At 39.1% G+C, this 23395-nt stretch overlaps 1 protein-coding gene across 1 annotated transcript; it reads left to right on the forward strand.

The window, feature by feature from the left end:
* The first annotated feature begins 1211 nt into the window (after window positions 1-1211).
* On the forward strand, window positions 1212-22909 carry LOC143785508 (uncharacterized). Its single transcript, XM_077274416.1, has 30 exons — window positions 1212-1339; window positions 1547-1659; window positions 1888-2070; window positions 2181-2383; window positions 3310-3416; window positions 3518-3633; window positions 4064-4231; window positions 4609-4805; window positions 4914-5017; window positions 5308-5426; window positions 5562-5720; window positions 5890-6089; window positions 6569-6675; window positions 6920-7038; window positions 7118-7279; window positions 7411-7616; window positions 8056-8153; window positions 8293-8405; window positions 9101-9268; window positions 9381-9589; window positions 11683-11786; window positions 11869-11987; window positions 13263-13421; window positions 13574-13782; window positions 13865-13959; window positions 14196-14314; window positions 15511-15666; window positions 16612-16814; window positions 18087-18190; window positions 21119-22909. Exons 1-30 carry the CDS (start codon window positions 1270-1272, stop codon window positions 21265-21267), a joined length of 4338 nt encoding a protein of 1445 aa, XP_077130531.1. The 5' UTR covers window positions 1212-1269; the 3' UTR covers window positions 21268-22909.
* Window positions 22910-23395: the final 486 nt, after the last annotated feature.

Consider the following 23395-nt stretch of genomic DNA (forward strand, 5'->3'; position numbering starts at 1 on the left):
ATCTCTAAAATGTTATGTGAAATGACTCCTCAAATGGTTAATGAACGATCGATGGCTCAGATGAAGAACTCTTGTTAAGACTGCATGGCAACAATTCACTTAATCATTATTGGCTCTGCAGAATGGCCGAGAGCATGACGGCACGGAGGAGGGAAGATATTTTTCAGCTCCATGTAGTTGATACAATGGTGCCCGCTAGTCTTATATTTCTATGGTATATGCAGGGTTGGACTGGAGAATCCTCCGGTGGGCCCTGGCTTCTTCTTCAGGAGGGCTCATAGTGTAAAACGTGCAGCTCCTATGGGGCTCTTGAGTGCGGGAGAATGATGGGCCCTCAGAATCAAATCCTCTGGTGGGTCCAAGGTTCTTGAGTCTGACACTGGGTATATGTACATGATATTAATGAGGTCTGAGATACCAAGAACAAGGCTAACCAATATTTTTGTTTGGTTTCCCCACAGAATAATATCAACATTTCAAACTTCAGTGTCGGACAGTTCATCCTTCAAAGTTACCTAACCATCATAAAGACTAGCCTAGTAACATACAGCCAGGCTCAAATTATACAACTATTCGAATTCAGAATTTCCTTCTTCATTGAATTCTTCTCAAAGACCATTTTGCAGCTCTTTAACGTTGGGGACTGCGATACCCTGGTCGTCATGTAAGTGATAACGATGATCAGAATGGGCCTAAAATAGAAGGGTACATGGATTCATGTGATCAATAATATATATATAGTCCTATTAACAAATGTATATATCGCATCGAGCGAGTTTGTCTCCTTACTTCTACTCTTCTTTTCAGTCCCGAATTCATTGGAATTCCTCAAAATGGCATCTATTGTAGACCTGATGAATTGGAGGGAAATTAGAACCTATTAGAAATAGTGAACACTTATAATCTCGTTAGCTGGATATTTGACCCCCACCCGTCCATCCAATCCATTAAAGGAGTTCTGCAGGATAAGAAAAACTTGGTTTTTTGTTCCAAAAACGGCCCCAAATCTGTCTGTTGGTTGTGTGTAGTACTGTAGTTCGGTCCCACTTAATTGCAAACACTTTGCAATACCAGACACAACCCAAGGTCAGGTGTAGCGCTGTTTTTGGAAGCAACCACAAATATTTTTTTTAATCTTCTACTTAGACAATGTCGCTGTTTTGGATGGAGTACTATTTCGTTGCTAATCGTAAAACTATTTTTTAACATCCCGCCATTTCTATTATTCTTTTTTTTAGTGTGAATGAGTTGGACAAAGGATTCACTAGCATGACCCCAGACACCCAGGAGGACATCGCATCCTGGATTATAGACCTTCTTATGTCCCCAAATCTCAATGGTAAATGTCATAGTGAAGTATCAATGTTAGCGGAACGTTTACATATGAGTTATACGAAAACTTCCAGACTGCTGGGGAAAAAATTTAATTTGTTTATTTATATTTTTTATTTTTAATAAATCATGTGATCAACTGTGCGAACAAAAATAAAAGAAACATCTACATTTCGATGTCATTTGCTTACTGTTGGGTTTCATGTCTTTGAAGGATGTGGAAACATTTCACAGACTACATCAGTATGGGCGGACAGTACAATGAAGCGCTTCATCTCAGACGTTTCCTTAGCGCAGATTGAAAAAGTTTATCCTCAATTTGACGTTGTAAGTTATTATACAGTAATGATCATTAATATTAAAGGGGTTGTTTATTTTTAAGAGGGTCCTTCAAAAGTAAGCTAAGCTCAGGTCCCCAGTGATCAGTTGTAATGTTTATGGGATTCTAAAGGAAAATATTCAATTCCTTTTGCAGCGTCACACTGGGATGTTGCGGGTATCTATAGGTTGATATAAACAAATTCAACTGAAATATGATGTATTTTTACTTGCCAGCTTTCAGTCATGAACAGCACCAGCGTCTCGCAGAAGGTTGAGTTTATCTTCAGCTCCGCAGACATTTTGGTAAATGTAGAGACAATCAATATCGTGTTGGCTTCCATGTATGCAGGCGACAATGTTGTAACTACATCGGAGATATACTCATTTTGTTCTGACTTCAACCTGAAGTATGAAGGCGTAAGTATTATTTTTTTCTTGGTACTACTTAATACTGTATTCATAAAAACATCATAATACTTTTTTTTTTTAAATTATTCCGGAGTGACACCAAGATCTTTGTTTTGTAGCTCACTGTCCAATACATGTCATATGAAGTGCAACAAGAGATCTTTACCTTCCTCTTTACAAGCTGGATAAAAAATCTGAACTCAATGTCAACAGAAGAAATTTTACAGTTTGAGGCAAATTTCAAGTTCTTCCTTTCGGGTGTTACTGTGACTGCCTTAGACGTAATCCCAGCAAAGATGGGCTGCGATGTGTACCAAACCATGTGAGTAGCAGTCCCTGCCTGTCTATACCGTAGTCCAGAGGTCCCCAACCTTCCTTACCTTGAGTGCCACATTCAGATCTGAAAAATGGTCACAAGCCCTCTCCTCCCCCACATAGTGACATCCAGCTCCTCCTTCCACTAGATTAGTGACATCAAGAGCCCCATTATTGGTATAATGACGACCAAAGCTTCCCCACAGAAATAGTACTAAGGAAGTGTACTTGCATCCAGGAGTTCCCACCATACCCCCATTGGGTATTCTCATAGTAAGCAATCCCACCTCGCTATCACATCAAGCTTCAATCACCTCCTCTATCTGGCAGTAATATCCCATCTCCAGCTTAGCACTTAATGTATCTCTTCAACCCCAGTAGAAGCTCCAGTTCTTCTCTTTTGTGAGGGCTTCTCACAAACGTCACCGTCTGAAGACCTGCTCTTCATAGCTGTTCGCTAGACCTGATGATAATGCACCAAACTGACAATCACGAGCCACATATCATAGACCTGCAAGCCATATGTGACTTTCAAGTCACTTCTTGGGGATCCCTGCTATAGTCCATCAGGTTTGATCTTAGTCTTGCCAAATGAGTGCCACCAGGATGCACTTTATGGTAGATGATGCCCTTTGTGGTACCTTCTGGCATATCGTTAATATTAATATTTGTTATAACCACATGACTGGATATCTTCGGCACCCCCAAAGGTCTAGCTACAAATATTGATAGTCAATTACACAATGCCAGCATATTTTTGAAGACAAGTAAGGCTATGGAGGCCAAGCTTGGGGTAGAGACTGAATGTTTTTGGCTCATTGTTCCCTGTAATTGATCTTTATAAATAAGTACTGACTTGCTTGTCCAGATAAAGTGAACACAACCAGGTATTAGTATTGAAACAATAATACAACTCATTGTGTATCTTTTCAGCTTTTCAGCTCTAAGCAGTGTCATCACAGACTTAAGCGAAGATATGAAAAAGTCAATTTTTGATGCAATGACTAATTACCTTGATGCCCAATCCACTGGATCATCAGGTGACCATATACTGTATATATATATATAGACTAAGAGCTAAATTATATCTTTAAATAACGAAAAAAACCTGATATTAATCCTTCTTTTTGTGATCCAACAGATGTCTGCGGAATCTTGTACACGGACAGTATAACCTATGTCACAAACATTTACTTTGGCTTCTTTGGATATGCCAGTTTCTATCAGATGGTTGCCTATTACAAAGAATTCAATGTGGTAGGTGGACAACTACTGTATCTGTCCCAACCGTCCCCTTCTATAGACATGCAAGCTCGGCTATGCCAAACATACATGTGTTTTTAATCAGGAGATTGGAGCAAGATGCCAGATACCAATGATGGCTCATTATCTCCCAGGAGAACAAAAGGATCAAGCAATAAAATCGAACATGCCCGATCCTTAGCCCTCTTCTATCTTTATATGTCTGGGAAGAGTAGATGGTTAACCATTCTTGATGACATTGAGAGGATCATCTCTAAAACAAATGGACGCCTTTAATTTAGATCTATAGAGACTACACAAAGTTGGAATAATGTATTTCTAACATTGGCTCCACAATGGCTGCCATCCTTAAATTACCTTAGAATTTGACTTTGGTACATTGACTAAATTGTGCACTTTATCTTCTGAATTTCATATCCAATAGTATGAAGTCCTCTATCTGTGCAGTGGTGAGCAACTGGGTAACCTGTTCATGAACAGCACTGCCATTAATAACGAATTTGAAGCCATCCAGATTTTCGTGGCACTTGGAAAGCTTGACTACCTAGGGATCTCTAGCTTCTTGGTTGAGTGCACAAGGATTGCTAAAGAGGTAAGACTTTATATATTACGGTGGTATAAATAAAACTGCAGTGAAGTTTGGTCTTCTAAAGCTGAGGTCTACTCAAAGAAGAAGTGTCCCTAAAAAAATTCCGTCTACATTGGGGATCTTTTTTTTCAAAGACAGGTTTTACTGTGTACGCGAAATTAATTCATGACTGCCCAAAATTACTTTGATAGAAGAATTGTTATCTAGTCAATCAACACACTAGTTAGAGTGATTGAAAATCTGAGCTACATTGGTGGTGGTTTTTTCAAAAGGCGTTTTCTCAACAATTTGGGGAAACCAGCTCTTCCTTTCCTCTGTTCCTTTGTTACAAACACCGTACAAAACATGACATTATTTCCTTTTTTGCATTCCTTCTCTAGAAAGACATTGTGTCATTACCCAATGACAATATCGAGTCATTGCTATTTACTACTTGTTGGGGAACAATATCTACACATTTAATAACAGAAGCCGACTTCCAATGGTTTTCAGAAAATGCCTTACTTATTATATCCAGTGTTACTGCCACAGCTATTGACGCCATTCAAGTCCCTGATTGCAATTCTCAACGATTCCTGTAAGTTTTTATTACTGGTGTCTCAATATAACAAATATATTTATACTCCAAAACGAAGCATACAGGATATTTTTGTTAACTCAAGATTGTTTGTTTTTCCGCATGTAGGGTTGGCGCTTTCAGTACAGTATATGATAAACAGGATGCAAGCCAACAGGATGCTATGTATAGAAAAATCAAAGAATGCAATGGGGCACAGCTAGAAAGATCAGGTAATACTTGAAAATCACAAGTCTCCAATCTGTAGTTTTATAGATGTTGCAAACTTACGACTTCCAGCCTTTCCTGCCAAGCTATGGATTTCAGTATATGCCGGCAGTTGTAGATGTACCGAATCCTGAGTCAAAAGTTGGAGACCACAAGTTTAGGCAGGAAATGGTCAAATTGATCCATTATTGACTTACACTAACTTCTTACACTCTATATGATGATCTATATTACATCACCCATATTATAATATGTAAATTTCTTGGCACTTAGAATCTTTTTTTTCTTTTCCCAGGATCTGCTTGTAAGACAGACTCAGGAAACAGTAGCGAGTGGGTATCTTTCTTCTATGGAAGATACGACGTAATGGCTTCATATTCGGAATTTATACAATACAACCCTGACTTCTCTGCAGTAAGTAATTGAAGCTAAAGATGCTCGAGTTCTATTATGAAGTTTTATTTTATTGTTTTCTTCTGTAAACTTTAAATCATGCTATAATATAATTTCAAACACACATTTATACGTTACACGTATTTTTTTCTTTAGATTAGTGCACTGGTGGTATTCTCCGGTACACAAGCTGCAGACTACTGTATTGCATCGGGAGGACTGAGAGATGAGGGGATAATTCTCGCCATCTTTGAAAGCATAAACTCAATACAGAAAGTGGAAGACTTTTTGGTGCATTTGAATCTAATTGATTCGGTAGGTTTCCAAAGTAGGGTGGCATCGTCAATGTATCTTATGCGCAATCACTGCTGGTTGTGAAGCGTTAGATGCTGTTATTGAAACCGGTCGACTGGCCATGTTAAAACTGCATGGTCTACTGGCTTCTTGTTCGGAGTTTACTATTTGCATTTCCCTTGTATTGCAGGTCGAGCTGCATAACAGTCCATTCGCGAGCGTGATTATGTCAAGATCAATAGAAGTGATCTATACAGGATTTAACACGTTCACAGTAGACGACTGGACTTACTGGTTCCAGGTTGTCTTCGGGAATATCCTCTATACTATCAGTGATTCCGATATGCATCTCTTTGGCTTCCCACTACCTTGTGCTTCCTATCAGTCACTGTGAGTAAATACACTGTAATCAATGCAACGTATGCTAATTCTATCTAGTCTTAGGGGTCCCAAATACATGAGATAGTTGATAGCTTAAAGTTTGATCACTCTGCCATGGGTGCAGCCATCCATAGTCTTATTCTGATGGTCCTCTACTATTTTGCACATGGAAACAGCTCCACTCTTGCTCTTAGGCTGTGTCAGGTATTGCAACTCAGCCTCATCTAAGTGAATACAACTGAGCTGCAACACCAAATTGGGTAGAGAAAGATGGCGCTGTTTTTGAGCCTTTTTTTCTAGTCTTATACAACCCCTTTATGGAGAACCAGGCAGCCTAACCTTCGTTTGACTTCATACGTCTGGAAATCATTATAAAAAATATATATAAGGAACAATTTTGTGAAAAAAATACTTTCGTATAGACAAAATATGATGAAAAAAACCCGATTCTTATGACTAGCTGCCTCTGAAAATGCTTTTCCTTACAGCGTAAAAGCCTTCGCCAATGTCCAAGATCAGATGACAGAAGAAACCAGAGAGAGCGTATACAACTCTTGTATAAGACCTCAGCTCAGCATGGCTCCCGCTGTAAATGGTAAGTCTATGGGACGTTCTTTAGTGCAAATCCATAACTCTAGTGTACAGATTCCAAGGATTATTTATGGATTATGTCTATAAACCTGACTATAACTCTCAGCTGCATTGATCAGTTCTAGAAGTTGATAGGTAAGAAAGAAACAAAGAAAGAAAGATAGATAGACATACATACCTCCACCACTATAAATTCACAGAATTACCACTGTTCTACATACTGTAAATTGCACATTGAATTGTTTCAGGTGTTCGGTGTGGAGAAGGCATAATAAGGACTCAGGAATGGCTCGATATAAACATGGCATCTTTCTCCATATATGCAATCATTACAGATCTTCAAATATGGAATATCAACTTTAATAGTGTAAGTATCTTCTGCCAGCAACTCAATAATCTCATGTGACGATTCTCTATAAGTTATAAATGTCTTTTTTTCCCTTAAGATTGAGGTCATTGAAACTGTGAGCCCTGGTCAACTGGCAGTAATTGCTGTACAGAACATTGCAAGAGAAGAGGTCGCGTGCCAGGTGGCGGGTAGAGTGCAGCAATTTGGGATTGAAGATGCAAACACCTTCCTTAATAGCTTCTATGCAGCCTTCCAAACGGTACAGTGGATCCTTATTAAACCTGGAGATTCTTGATGGACCACCCTTCCTTCTCAGTTATTCAGCTGATCCACAAAGTTTTCTTTGTACAATGTGTCATCTCACACTGCCATGTTGTTTGTCTATTGTAGAGCAATGCAACGATTACAAGCACAGAAATCGGTTCCAAGCTCCTGTCGGCATCAGTCATTGCTCTGAAGTCATCGTTTGCCACGTACACGAGTGATGACTGGACAAATCTTTTATCTGCCCAGCTACAACCTTTCCTATTCAGCATGAATGCTGAAGTGTTGACATCCATCTTGGCTTCTGCTGACTGTTCTGGTTACTTTGTGATGTAAGTAACTCCTATACCTGTAAATGGGAGATAAGGATTTAGATGTCCAGGTTTCCTTCGCCTTTACTCAAGATTTGTGGACACTAAACATCGGCATGTCGTGTAGACCTAAGGTCCATCTTGATACCATAGACTCAACCAAAATTTTGTAGTGGGGCTCCATGAAAATTTTGGTTGTCTGTGAGTCCTGGTAGACTTCTGGCACTACCACCTCACGATATCATGCTTTCCCTTTGAGGGAAGAGTAATAAGGGACTTGCAAAGATTTGTAACAATCCTAACCATGTCAAATCGATGTCCAATATGACTCGTGGTACTTCCAGGTGACAAAACGTCCAAGCCTAATACTTTTCATGGTGGATATGTGTCTTCTTAATTTTTGTGTCTGGAATTATTTGTTTTAAAATGGCATTTTCATTTTTTTTTTCTCCATATCTAGAGTAAAATATCTGGGCGCTATCTTTGATGACTTTTCCGCTGACACCCAACAGGCACTTGCTGGCTGCTTAACAGATTTCCTCGACGGGCAGCCATCAGGTAAGATAGGAGTATTCAAAGCTTGCTGGCGCCCATATAAACTTACCCATGCACTTTAGCCCTTCACAGATGAATGCCCAATCCTTACTTCTACGATATGTACTGTTACTTAAGACCTTGGTTTACAAATTGTCCGCAGGTACCTGCCCTATGAGTGGAGAAAGCAGTGTCGTCGCTTCTGCGCTTTTCAGCAAATTCATATACTATGTACAATCTGACAAGTTATCCAGCTATATATCAGGTTTTGATTGGGTAAGTGCACTTTTCTATATTACTTTTTTAATGGTAAATAAATACAAGTATGGTATCAAGGATCCACTTGCTATCGAGCATAAGAAAAACATGGCCGTTGGTGTTTGTGTCTGGTATCGAACCTAAGCTCGGTGAATGATACCAAGCTGCAATAACACACACAAACTATGGTGCTGTATGTAGGAGGGCGGAAGAAAATAAGCATCCATGTTTTTCTAATTTTGGAAGGCCTCTTCAAAGACAACATTTTTGGCTCATGGAGGGACTGACAATGTATTGGAGGAGGGTTCTGGCTGCAGCTAGGTGCCTTACAGTCAGAAGGAGGTTGAAAAAAAAAGAATTAGAAGGCGAAAATAGCTAATCTTTAGGGGTGAATATAGAATATTGTTCTGATATATTTTCTGAAAATAATTATGAAATGTTAGAGTAAGAAAATTAGGGTGGACTAGCGAGTATCGGCTTGTAGATGGAGAAGGTCCACCTAAGGTAGACCAATAATGTGTTCTGTGTAGTTCCATGATTCCCGACATATAGTACTGTAAGCTTTTTGGCATATCTGAAATAGTTGGACAATGTTTTGTCTAAATTGAAATGTTCTAAGTATTTTGACTTTCTTTTGAAACAAGAAGAACATTCTAAAACCTTCAATGCTTTGATCTATTCTTTTTTTTAATTTCTTCTTTCTTTCTTTGCAGCTATCAGCCATTAGTTTGTTGTCAGCTAGTCAGCAAGGCAGCTTAGCCTTTACCGGAGACACACTCACTAATGAAAGCAACGCCGCAATCCTTGGGAATAGTATACAGGCAATGTCTTTTGCGCAAGTAGACCAGTTCTTGACCAGTTTCCTGGCCACCGCAGAACAAGTAAGGACTATATCCACGTCTAATATTAATGATCTATCGATCTATTGAAAAATATCCTCACTGTTCTACACGTAAAATTCACATTAGTTTTCCCTTTTCTTTTTGCCAACAGAACGGCTTCACCGCCATAGCAAATGTCCAAATCAAAAGCCTTCTACTCGACGCAACTTACGGAGTAATCTCAAAGCAGTTTATGTCATGGACTGCAGACCAGTGGAACTTGTACTTCACCAGCAGACTCAGTTTCTTCCTAGCCAGCATCACTGAAGACCAGATTGATCTGATACCTGATAGCATTAGCTGCTTGGCCTACCAGTCCGTGTAAGAGAAAAAAAAAAAAATCTCTAGAATATTATTTATAATTAAACCTTTCCAAAATGCGACCTCATTGAGAAGATCACTCCTGATTTTCCATGGCCGATATTTCATTTATATTCTATTTCTATTGGCATTTCTTGTTGAGAAGGACACATCTCTAGAAGAAGATGTAACACTATTCGGCAATTCTGGAGGAGTCATTTCAAAGAGGTTTCACTGTATCAATAACTCGGTGTCATGCTAAATGTATTAGTTAACCAATATACTTCAATGTCCCTATTGCAAACGTCTACCGTGTTGTTAAGATGGCCTCCTATGTAGGGAAAATGCCATTAATTATCAATTGCTTAACTCCGGTTTGTATGGAAAATGTACGGTACTTTTTTAAACTTTTATCTTTTTTTTTTTTTTCAATTTTCCATATTATTATCTACATAAAAAAATCAGAAATCTTGCAGTTTTCACCCGAGACTTACTATTAGATTCATACGTCCTGTTCTTTTCAGCAACGACGTGGACAAGTGCATCAATAGAATTGTTGTGACCCCATAGATATATCAAAATAACAAGTATATTCTGGGCATGCTTGGGTCTCTGTATAGAGGTCATTGTCATTGTAATACTGTATATAGAGGCAATATTAGTCATTGCACAGAAGGGGAGGAGGTGAGCTGTGATACCTTCTATTGTGAATGGTGGATACTGAGTGATCTACTGTATATAGAGGTGTTATCAGTCATTGTACAGGAGGAGGAGGTGAGCTGTGACAACTCCTATTGTGAATGGTGGATCCTGTGTTATCTACTGTATATTGAGGTGATATCAGTCATTGTACAGGAGGAGGAGGTGAGCTGTGACATCACATATTGTGAATGGTGGATCCTGTGTTATCTACTGTATATAGAGGTGTTATCAGTCATTGTACAGGAGGAGGAGGTGAGCTGTGATATCACCTATTGTGAATGGTGGATCCTGTGTTATCTACTGTATATAGAGGTGTTATCAGTCATTGTACAGGAGGAGGAGGTGAGCTGTGACATCACCTATTGTGAATGGTGGATCCTGTGTTATCTACTGTATATAGAGGTGATATCAGTCATTGTACAGGAGGAGGAGGTGAGCTGTGATACCATCTATTGTGAATGGTGGATCCTGTGTTATCTACTGTATATAGAGGTGATATCAGTCATTGTACAGGAGGGGGAGGTGAGCTGTGATATCAGCTATTGTGAATGGTGGATCCTGTGTTATCTACTGTATATAGAGGTGTTATCAATCATTGTACAGGAGGAGGAGGTGAGCTGTGATATCACCTATTGTGAATAGTGGATCCTGTGTTATCTACTGTATATAGAGGTGTTATCAGTCATTGTACAGGAGGAGGAGGAGGTGAGCTGTGACATCACCTATTGTGAATGGTGGGTCCTGTGTTATCTACTGTATATAGAGGTGTTATCAGTCATTGTACAGGAGGAGGTGAGCTGTGACATCACCTATTGTGAATGGTGGGTCCTGTGTTATCTACTGTATATAGAGGTGTTATCAGTCATTGTACAGGAGGAGGGGGTGAGCTGTGACATCACCTATTGTGAATGGTGGGTCCTGTGTTATCTACTGTATATAGAGGTGTTATCAGTCATTGTACAGGAGGAGGGGGTGAGCTGTGATCTTTTTATAGAAGTGTCACCTATCACTGTAATTTTACCTGTGATGATAATGAGACTACTGAAAAGTCATCTGTACAGAACAGAGGGCATGGGTCTAACATTAGAATGTACAATACGAAAATTATAAGACTTATGATTTATTTTTTGCATAGATTGTTATAGAGAAAACTGAGAAAAACCATTAACATAAAAAATACATTTAACATCAAAAACTGATTTGTTTATTGACCACATATTACTCCAACCTACATTTTCCATAAAGGATCCCATCAGTGCCTTTAGAATTTGTGCCACTCTTGTTCACAGGCTCTGGACAAAAAAGTTGATTCTATGAAAAATCATGGAAAATCTATGTTATACACAGTATGTGGCACGGTGTATGGGATTATCTAGGTATTGATATGACATTTCTTTTTATCCCCTCTGCAGAATATCTGGCCTCAGCCTGCAATACAGCAAACTATCTGGAACTGTGCAAACAGCAGTCGCCATCAAAGCCAAGGCTTATCTCAGTTTTAATAAACCAGACTTTGGTAAGAAGTGATATGTTCTCTCTGTTTATACAATGTTGGTTCACATTTGCAATTTCTAAAAACTTATTATTTTTTTTGCTAGGACCAAAATGTCCTGTAAGTTCAGGAGGCAGCGGTGCATGGCTTGATACATGCGTTGGAATATTTAGTGACCTTTTATCGATAGAAGACATTGCAGCTTTATACCCAGGCTTTAGTTTTGTGAGTATACATCTAGGAGTATGAGATAAATAGAATAATGAATATATAAAAATAGAATTTTATATTTATAGATTTATAGCCAGTAGATAGAGAAGATAAAGATATATAGATGAATAACAAATGTAGCAGATGGAAAGATAGTACAGATAGTACATATTATATAGAGAGAATAGATAGATAATAGATAAATAGAAAGATAATGGATAGATAGATAGATAGATAGATAGATAGATAGATAGATAGATAGATAGATAGATAGATAATAGATGGATAGATAGATAGATGATAGAAAGATAGATAGATGATAGATAGATAGATAGATAATAGATAGATATATAGATAGATAGATAGATAGATAGATAATAGATAGATAATAGATAGATAGATAAATAATAGATAGATATATAGATAAATAATAGATAGATAATAGATAAATAATAGATAATAGATAGATAGATACATAATAGATAGATATATAGATAGATAGATAGATAGATAGATAATAGATAGATAATAGATAGATAGATAAATAATAGATAGATATATAGATAAATAATAGATAGATAATAGATAAATAATAGATAATAGATAGATAGAAACATAGAAAGATAATAGATAGATATATAGATAGATAGATAGATGATAGAAAGATAGATAGATAGATAGATAAATAATAGATAGATAATAGATAAATAATAGATAATAGATAGATAGATACATAATAGATAGATAGATAGATAAATAATAGATAGATAATAGATAAATAATAGATAATAGATAGAAATATAGATAGATAGATAGATAATAGATAGATAGATAAATAGATAATAGACAGACAGATGGATAGACAGATGGATAGATAGATAGATAGATAGATAGATAATAGACAGATAAATAGATAATAGACAGACAGATAGATAGATAGATAGATAGATAGATAATAGACAGATAAATAGATAATAGACAGACAGATAGATAGATAGATAGATAGATAGATAGATAGATAGATAATAGATAGATAATAGACAGATAAATAGATAATAGACAGGCAGATGGATAGATAATAGATAATAGATAGATATAGATAATAGATAGATAAATAGATAATAGACAGACAGACGGATATATACATAGATAGATAGATAGATAGATAGATAGATAATAGAGAGATAGATAGATAGAAAGATAGATAGATAGATAATAGATAGATATAGATAATAGATAGATATAGATAATAGACAGACACTGATGAGTGCACCTCTTCTTTTCCGTTAGATCGATGCGGTCGCCTACCTCACTGCTCAGCAGCTCGGCTACGTGGCGTGCACTCCGGATGTCTTGTCAGACAAGGACAAGTTTTCCAAGGTTCTGGATGGAATAACTGGTGCGACTTTTGGGGAATTCATGGACGCTTTTAATGACGGTGCTGCCAAGGTAAAAACGTTTCCTTTTCCTAATGCAGCGGATTACGTCTTTTCGTCCAGCGATTTTTAGAATGCTTGTAGCTATTTTTTAATACAACACAATGGAAGAATGTTTGTAAAGTTACATTATTTTGTTTTGGTTTTGTTTTTTTTTCATTACAGAATGGCATCACACAAATAAATAACGTACAGGTGAAAAATCTATTGCTGGGAGAAACCTTCTGTAAGCTCGGACCCAGTATGTCAAGCTTCGTAGCCAGTGATTATACTCTATGGTTCGGTATAAGACTTAAACTTATTATCAGCTCAATTGACGCGAAAGCCTTAGGATTTATACCGACTGACATGAGCTGTGACTCTCTTGCGGCCATGTAAGACCACAATCCTGCTTTCCTCTAAGCGTCCCTCGTTGTATGGCACACAGCAGGCTGACCTGTTTTCTGTACCCAACAGTATGGCGGCTTTCAATGCAGTGGAGAACCCCGCGAACCCTGAGGATATATTCGACTTCTGCTATTCAGTTCTGGAGGCCCAAATAGCATCATTCGGTAAGTCAGAGTGTATCCTAACCAGGTGAATAGCAATATGTAACGTCTCTGTGAGACTAGGACGCCCCGTATACCACCTCTGGGTGCTGAGCGCCACGGGGTGGAAAGCAACAAATACTGCAAAAAAAGTCAATGCCGATTTAGCTTTGCCATCCCCTTGGAAAATGTTGGCTGTTATTACAGTATTATTCTTTCTTGCTCTCATGTGTAACTACATCCATCATTATTAATACTAGGTGTTGCCTGCACAAGCTCTGCACTGAGCTCAAGCCAATGGCTCACGACATACGTGGGGAAATACTGTTCCGAAGCATCATGGACTCAGATTACTACATTGTTCCCAGCCATCGATGTGGTGAGTATTGGCCTCATTGTGCTGAGTCTCGGATGCTATTTCACGTCAGCCTCCTGCAGGCGTCTTGCTTCGCTCTACTCTCGTGACCTGCTCTACCGGACATTTGGTTACTCTCCTCTTCTTCTGTACTATGATGGTATTTGCTCTGCACCTTTTTTTTAGCTCTTTAATTTCTTGTATGTAACATTCAAGAAAATCTGATAACATCTTGATATCAGAGGTATAAGGGAGATAAGACAAACGTACAGCTTTCATACCTCGTTTTCGTACTTGCTCCATATCTTTACAGTTCACATGTTTCCATCTCTTGTACCTGCTCCGTACCTTTACAGCTTTCATGCTTCTCTCTTGTACTTTAGGCCTTACCCTTATTGTTCTTCACATACATCTCTCTCACAATTGTTCCATATCCTTACGACCTTCATACTTCTCTTTGAAACTTCTTCAATACTTTTACACCTCTCTTTCTCATACTTGCTCCATACCTTTACAGTTCATATCTTTTTATCTCTTGTACCTGCTCCACACCTTTACAACGTTCACATATCTCTCTCGTTCTTACTCCACACCTTTATAGCTCTCATACATCTCTCCAATACTTGTTCTATATCTTCACAGCTCTCATACATCTGTCTCATACTTTCTAAATATATTTACAGCTGACATGCCTCTCTTTTTCCAACTTGCTCCATACCAAACTTTTACAACCCTCATACGTCTCTCTCGTACTTGCTTCATACCTTTAGAGATCTCATGCATCTTTATATCTTTTTTCTCATATTCTTTACTCTCTCTTGTACTTGCTCATTACCTTTACAACTCTTCTACGTCTTCCTCTCTTGTATTTGTTCTCTGCCTTTACAGCTCCTTGATTTCTCCTTAAGCCATTATTAGTGAGGCTTTACCAAAAAATAATTTACAAAAAATGCTACAACTAGAAAGCTAATGTTGCTACATTATTCAAGAGAAATGCACACCTCCCAAACTGTCCCGTATTCCGCGGGGCAGTCCCGATTTTGACAGTCTGCCCCGCGGTCACGGGCGGGACCGTACTTGTCCCGCACTGCAGAGCCACAGATACCTCCACCCGCAGAGCGCCGCATTATTACTGTAACCACAAACCATTGGGAAAGAAGTTCCCCTATACTAATTAATTTCTTCAACTGATCTTTCATTTTGCTTTCTTTTTTTTGTAGACGGAAGTGAAAGGCTATTTGACCGCGACTCAGTTGGCCTCTGCCACTTCTATGATTAGTAACAGCGCAGAACTTACCACTTTGGTGTTCTCCTTTAATGGCACTATGGATGAATTCTATACTTACATGCAAACATTGACTACTAACATGGACCAGGTAAGATTCAGCAAAATAAAACAAAAACAATAATACTTATTATCAAAAATGGGCTTGAACTCCACGGCTCCTCCTTGCTTAAGTTTCAGGAGTTAATCAGAAAATCACGAGATCTCTACACCTGTAAAAACATTCAGAGATCCTCTAACTCCCAATGGTGACAGCAAAATAATGCGAAGTTACCTCTTTTACTAACCGGGAAACAACCAGAAATCTTTTTCCAGTAACTGAGTCTTTGTGATTTCAGCTAATTTTGCCTTTAAATGAAACAACTGAGATACAATTGAAGTTTAGACTTTCAGATTTAATTACAGGGGTTGAACAATGCAGGTCATAGAAAGTTGAGCAAAATTATACCTTGATATCTGTAATCCAAGGAAATCCAGGTTTTTCTTAATATGTAAATAAGCTGTTAAGATCAATGGGCGGGGCGTAGATCTCCCTGAGAATCTGCCTCCAGAGCTTATTTTAACTGTGACTGACATATAATGACCGACAGTCTGCTCCCCTGATCTACATGCATCGCACTGGTAACATCCTCTTTCATTTAAAAGAAGCTCTGTAGGAAGATTCTCAGGGAGATCTATGCCCCGCCCATTGATCTTAACAGCTCATTTACATATTAAAGAAAAACATGGATTTCTCTGGAATAAGAGATCGGATCACAGGTATCAAGGTGTCATTTTACTCAGCTTTCTATGAACTGCATGCCCATATAGACGGCTTAGGAGAGTTGATGCTACTGGCAGAATCCCTTTAACCCATTGCTGTCCAGATAAAGTCATTGGGACACCTTAGGCCCCTATTCAAGACATTCTTGAGAAACCAAGATGAGATTTGAGGAACAGCCAACTACCTCTCCTCCACCCCATGTTTTAATTTATTGTGAACATTACGTTACCTTCAATAATCTGTTTTATTCCACAAATCTTTTTTTTCTTTTAGAATTCAGTACTTAGTTCAAACGCTAAATTGAGAGAAATCTTGCTGATGATGTTTGCAACATTGGTATACCCACAATTTAGTGGTTTCAGCGTACAAGATACTCAAAAATGGATGACTGTATCCAGTAGTCTACTTTCCAGTGTCAATTCCACCATGCTGGAGCTAATTCCACTATCATGCCCATGTGAAAATTTCCAAGTGATGTAAGTAGAACCACATAATGTACGCCTACAGTGTCTGCATCCTCCATACCAACAGGTCCATTGCCGAGACATAATAATTCATATTATATTCACATGTCCAATTCTTAATTAAAGAGGTTGCCCCCCAAAAATGGCTATTTTCTTCTAAAAACAGTTCCTCAATTTTCCATGCATTGTGCAAGCTAAATTATGGTGATCGGAAAAGAGTTGCAATACCATATGTAACCTGTGGATGGATGTGGCGCTGTCTTTGGAAGATGGGAGTCCATGTTTTTCTAATCCTAGAAAACACCTTTATTGGTGGCTATATGCTTCCTCCTGTATGCTATCACCTTGCTCCACCCAGTCTGCCTTTTAGCCATAGGAAGGCCTATATGAGGCTGTAGTCAATTGGCCATCCAGATTTCAATTTCCCAGCATGAATGGCTCCTTTCCAGTAGGCTATGAGACCAATTTATGATTTGCGATTTTCATTTCTGCTTTTGATATTTTTTGTCCCAATTCTTCATAAATTTTGTGCTAAGTTTAAAAATGCTCATTCTTTTTGTCTTTAACCCCCTAATGGTGACTGTATAAATCTGTATGCAGTCAGCTCCCCTATGGATGGCTGTATAAATTTGAATGCAGTGAGCTCCCCCTAGTGGTGGCTGTATACATTTGTAAACAGTGAGCTCCCCCTAGTGGTGGCTGTATAAATCTGTATACAGTGAACTCCCTCTAGTGGTGACTGTATAAATCTGTATGCAGTGAGCTCCCCCTAATGGTGACTGTATAACTTTGTATACAGTGAGCTCCCCCTAATGGTGTCTGTATAAATCTGTATGCAGTGAGCTCCCCCTAGTGGTGGCTGTATAAATCTGTATGTAGTGAGCTCCCCCTAGTGGTGGCTGTATAAACCTGTATGCAGTGAGCTCCCCCTAGTGGTGGCTTTATAAATCTATATGAAATGAGCTGCACTTTGTAGTGACTTATGCATCTGTATGCCATAATCCCCCTCTAGTGGTGGCTGTATAAATCTGTATGAAGTGAGTGCCTCCTAGTGGTGGGTCTCAATATCTGCATGCAGTTTTCAGTGGGCTCCCCCTAGTGGTCGCAGCATGTAGCTGCTACAACCATGTCTCAGCAAGCAGTTCAGGTCCAATCATGTTACTCCACGACCCAACCATAATAACATCCACCAGCGTGTCTGTGACCCTAGACGATGTGTTATAGGCTCCATTGTTTACATTGTGACCACTGATACATTTTATAACGCCATTTCTTGTCTTGCAGAGTGGGAGCCTTCAGTGCGCAATATTACAGTTTAACAGTTGTAAAGAGGCAGGATGTCGCCAACTTTATAGAAGAGTTTTTGTTAAACAAACTTGCAACAGAATGTAAGTTCATTTCTTTACCGTACACACATATGTGCTCTCAATGGAACGTGTAGTCAAGATGTAACTGATTTGCTGGAATGAGGCATGCTTCGCAGCTTTCATCAAGTTTAAAGACGTTTGTAGAATGGGAAACACATTGTTGCTTTCTTCTAGAAACAGTGCCCCACCTGACCATGGTGGTATGTGGTACTGCAGAGCATTTCCATTAAAGTCAGTGGGGCCGAGCTGGAATACCACAGTTCCTTTTGGAAAAAGGCTACATTTTTTAAAAAACTTTATAGGTTTAGGGGTGACTATATTGTAAGTCAATTTCTGTCCCTTTATTAAAGAGTTGGCCACCACCTGGAAAACTCCTTTCTACATAAAGAAGACCCCTTTTTCTTTTACAAGGGGCACTTTTGAGATAGTGGCCATCCCCTTTAGTGAGGGGTTATTCGTAAACCTGATGCATAATAAAATATATAAATGCGCAGTATTTATTGAGCGGCTGTAGACAACTATCTAGTAAAGAAGATAAATACTTCCAGAAAGCAGGAGTGTGACAAGGGTGCAGCTGGCCCAAAATGTACAGAATGTTCCAGTTACAGTAATTCTGGTCTCGGCCAATAAAGCTTATTGCAACTTTACAACGTGTTTTCTGACACCTACTATTCCGAAAGTGGGACCCAGAGGTGCCATTTATTAATGGAGTGGTTGCTACACCACTCCATTGATTCACAATCTGACCGCCGGAGATAGCCATAGGTATAGTCTGATCGTCCGATAGGCAAAGTTGGATAGTCAGATAATCCCATAGGCAAAGTTGGATAGTCAGATAATCCCATAGGCAATGTTAGATAGTTGGATAATCCCATAGGCAATGTTGGATAGTCTGATAGTCCCAAAGGCAATGTTGGATAATCCCATAGACAATGTTGGATAGTCGGATAGTCCCATAAGCAATGTTGAATAGTTGGATAGTCCCATAGGCAATGTTAGATAGACGGATAATCCCATAGGCAATGTTGGATAGTTAGATAGTCCCATAGGCAATGCTGGATAGTCGGATATTCCCATAGGCAATGTTGGCTACTCGGATAGTCCCATAGGCAATGTTTGATAATTGGATAGTCCCATAGGCAATGTTGGATAGTCAGATAGTCCCATTGGCAATGTTGGATAGTTGGATAATCCCATAGGCAAAGTTGGATAGTTGGATAGTCCCATAGGCAATGCTGGATAGTCGGATAATCCCATAGGCAATGTTGGATACTCGGATAGTCCCATAGGCAATGTTCGATAATTGGATAGTCCCATAGGCAACGTTGGATAGTCAGATAGTCCTATAGGCAATGTTGGATAGTTGGATAATCCCATAGCCAATGTTTGATAGTTGGATAGTCCTATAGGCAATGTTGGATAGTTGGAAAGTCCCATAGGGAATGTTGGATAGTCGGATAATCCCATAGGCATTGTTGGATAGTCAGATAATCCCATAGGCAATGTTGGATAGTCGGATAATCCCATAGGCAATGTTGGATAGTCGGATAATCCCATAGGCAATGTTGGATAGTCGGATAATCCCATAGGCAATGTTGGATAGTCCCATAAGAAATGATGGATAGTCGGATAATCCCATAGGCAATGTTGAATCTTCCCATAGGCAATGTTGGATAGTTTGATAATCCCATAGGCAATGTTAGATAGTTGGATAGTCCCATAGGAAATGTTGGATAGTTGGATAGTCCCATAGGCAATGTAGGATAGATGGATAGTCCCATAGGCAATGTTGGATAGTCCCACAGGCTATGATGGATAGTTGGATAGTCCCATAGGAAATGTTGGATAGTCAGATAATCCCATAGGCAATGTTGGATAGTCAGATAGTCACATAGGCAATGATGGATAGTCAGATAGTCACATAGGCAATGTTGGATATTTGGATAGTCACATAGGCAATGTTGGATAGTCCCATGGGCAATGTTGGATAGTCAGATAGTCACATAGGCAATGTTGGATAGTCAGATAGTCACATAGGCAATATTGGATAGTTGGATATCCCATAGGCAATATTGGATAGTCAGATAGTCCCATAGCCAATACACAAAAAGAAAAGAAAACAAGCGCGACTGCACAGCTGCTGCTGGATCAGAGGCTGGTTACGGTCCCTCCAGTGGTAAGCGAGGACCTGATGTCACGGTAGAGGTGCTCGTATGAAGAAGAATCAACCATCAGGAAATGTGAAGAAATATACAGCAACACTCACCGGTCCAAATGTGGTGCAAAATCTTTATTGAAGACTTGGAAAAACCATCTCGTTCACGGCCCGGGATGGTGGAACAGGAAAGGGGGTGAGCAGGATGTGACGACGGCCGTTTCGCACCTACGTCAGCGCATGAACGGTTCCCGGTGACCCGTTGAAGCGCTGACGTAGGCGCGAAATGGCCGTCGTCACATCCTGCTCACCTCCTTTCCTGTTCCACCGTCCCGGGCCGTGAACGAGATGTTTTTTTCAAGTCTTCAATAAAGATTTTGCACCACATTTGGACCGGTGAGTGTTGCCGTATATTTCTTCACATTTCCAGTCCCATAGCCAATGACTAGAGCACAGTCTCACATGCATGGCTTGGTCATCGCTCCATTCCCAGTAATGATCTCAGGATCAGTGGGAGACCCAGCTATCAAAATAGTTATCCTTCGGATAGATAAGAACTTGGAACCATGTAAACATCAAAGGCTTGGGACAGATATTCAGCCTCTGCGATTAAACAATGAGGGTTATCATTCAATGACTGTAAGCAGAGATATTGATAAATTAAAGTATACCAGACAGTTGCAATGGTCTCTTTCGTCCTGAAAGATCATGGTATGCTCTCTCGATAATGCAGATCTTAGCAAGTAAAGTCCTGCATGACTAAATGTGTTTTTTGTTTTTTTTCCCAATAACAGCTGATCCATGCTCCAGTGGCCTCAGTGTACTCAGTTATATACAGGAGAACTGTGGACTTTTCTGTAATCAATTGAAAGATGGAAACGTTACAGCGATTTATTCTGCCTTAGATCCAGTAAGTTTTATGAAGGTTTGCAGTCTGTCCTAAGGAACAGAGATGAAAGGTCTTAACGGGAAGATTGTGCATGATTCCTCTTCTAATTCCGACTGTCCTTCCCACCAACGCTGTACGGCTCTTCTCTTGTTGTACTGTAATTTAATAACTTTCTGTTACTTTGATGGGAAATGAGATTTGTTTATCTGTGGTTACCAATTCAGTAGCTGGAAAATCTCAGTCAGGACATTCGACTGGTCCATCATCTGCCATCCACTACCACACCATCATATTCTGGTCATCTGCCATCCACTACCACACCATCATATTCTGCTCATCCGGCATCCACTACCACACTATCATATTCTGGTCATCTACCATCCACTACCACACCATCATATTCTGGTCATCTGGCATCCACTACCACACCATCATATTCTGCCCCCACACTACACCCAAGCAAGCAATGCATTATTCATCGCTCCCGCCAATAGCCCTACATTATCCATCTAGAGGCCAACATGCTATTACTTAAGGGGGGCTACAAGAAAGGATAAGCCCCACTGGTGTCTTACCTGAAAACTCAAAGTAATCATTAAGAAATCATGATTGGAGCAACCAAGACATTTTCCCTTTCTTAAGATGTATATCTAAGGCATAAGTCGAAATTTTAATTAATCTTTTGACTTTACGCTAAAGAAATTCCTTGTATTTTTGCTGATCCCTAACTGGGTTGCAATATTTGACCCCGGCCCTGGAGAATGGTCCCATATGACGAGACCAGTGATACAAATTAATTATAATAACTTGGGAGGGCTTCGCTAAAGAGTGTACATTGTGGTCAAGGAGCTTTAAGTAACACCTCTCCTTAAGGTTTAATACTCCAACCCGATATCAATATATTACATTACATTACATTGCCGCGATCCCAGAAACAAGATTAATAGAAAGACATTCTTAGAATGAATTAGCCACATTCAACGAGAATCATCGATCAAAGTCAACGTCCATTCATTTGGTGGTCAATTGTTACGTGATGCCTACGAGAGTAGTCTGCTTACAGGGGGTTACACAAGGGACTTAAAGCCAAAGGTTTCGGGCCATCCTGCAACGTCCTGTCTCTTGAATGTTTAGTTTGATCAGTAGCAAAGCATTTTCTTGTAAGATCGCAAACTCTTTCCTGCTACCTCCTCCTTACTGAATGTGTAACCCCTAATGTAACCGCCATGAAGACCGCTCTTCAGCTCCCAGTGAAGACAGAGGTTATCCCCTTGGATATACAGTACTTTCTCTATAGTGACATCCATTACCGCTGCTGGCCTAGACATTACAAGTTGTGGGACAACTCCATTATCTTCTGTAATTCTTATATTCTTCTATGTAAATAAATCAGCCAGTCCAATTCAGGGTCAATAAAATCTCACATTAATTAATATATATATATATATATATCTCCCACAGTTGTGTTATGAATTGTATTAATGTATGAACTATTGAAATTGCCAACGCAATGGAAATGTTGTATTATTATATTTGATCATTTCTGTCACTGTAAAGATGAGACACTCACGGCATTGGTTGTTCATTGAATGTACACCCTATGAGACATTGCCAGCAAAATTCTTTTCCTTCTTTGTCTTGATTCTGTAGCTGTCTGTTTGCTTATAATAAATATTCATTGAAAAAAAAACAAAAACTCCTTTTTATACATTACATGGTGTTTCGTAAGATGGCTTATCGATTATCTCCTCGTTATGTCACGCTATGTTTGTCTAACAACTAACCCTGTTGCTACTGGTTGAACTAAACTGGAGCTAATGTAAAATTACTAAGAGTAGGACATGTACAAACTAACATGGGTGGCGGAGATGGGTGATCATAATCTGGTAACCATAGTAGAGACAACCGTAGACCACTCGCGTTTTTCATTGGGACTGTGTCTAAAATATATTTGTGGTGGTTGGTTATGACTTTTTGTTTGTTGTAACTTCTACTTTATATTTCATTTTAACATTCTTTCCTGTTCTGTTATCTGTATTATAAATCGTTTAGCAGTCATTGTATGAGTTGTGGAGATGTGTTGGATGCCGTCGGGGGGACTACAATTACATAACGGGCTACTTAGAAGGTTATTTCCGACCCTGCCTTTCACATCGGGAATAGTTTACTTACCAAAGGCGCC

The sequence above is a fragment of the Ranitomeya variabilis genome, chromosome 7 (genome assembly GCF_051348905.1).
Source record: "Ranitomeya variabilis isolate aRanVar5 chromosome 7, aRanVar5.hap1, whole genome shotgun sequence".
In the NCBI taxonomy this organism is placed as follows: Eukaryota; Metazoa; Chordata; class Amphibia; order Anura; family Dendrobatidae; genus Ranitomeya; species Ranitomeya variabilis.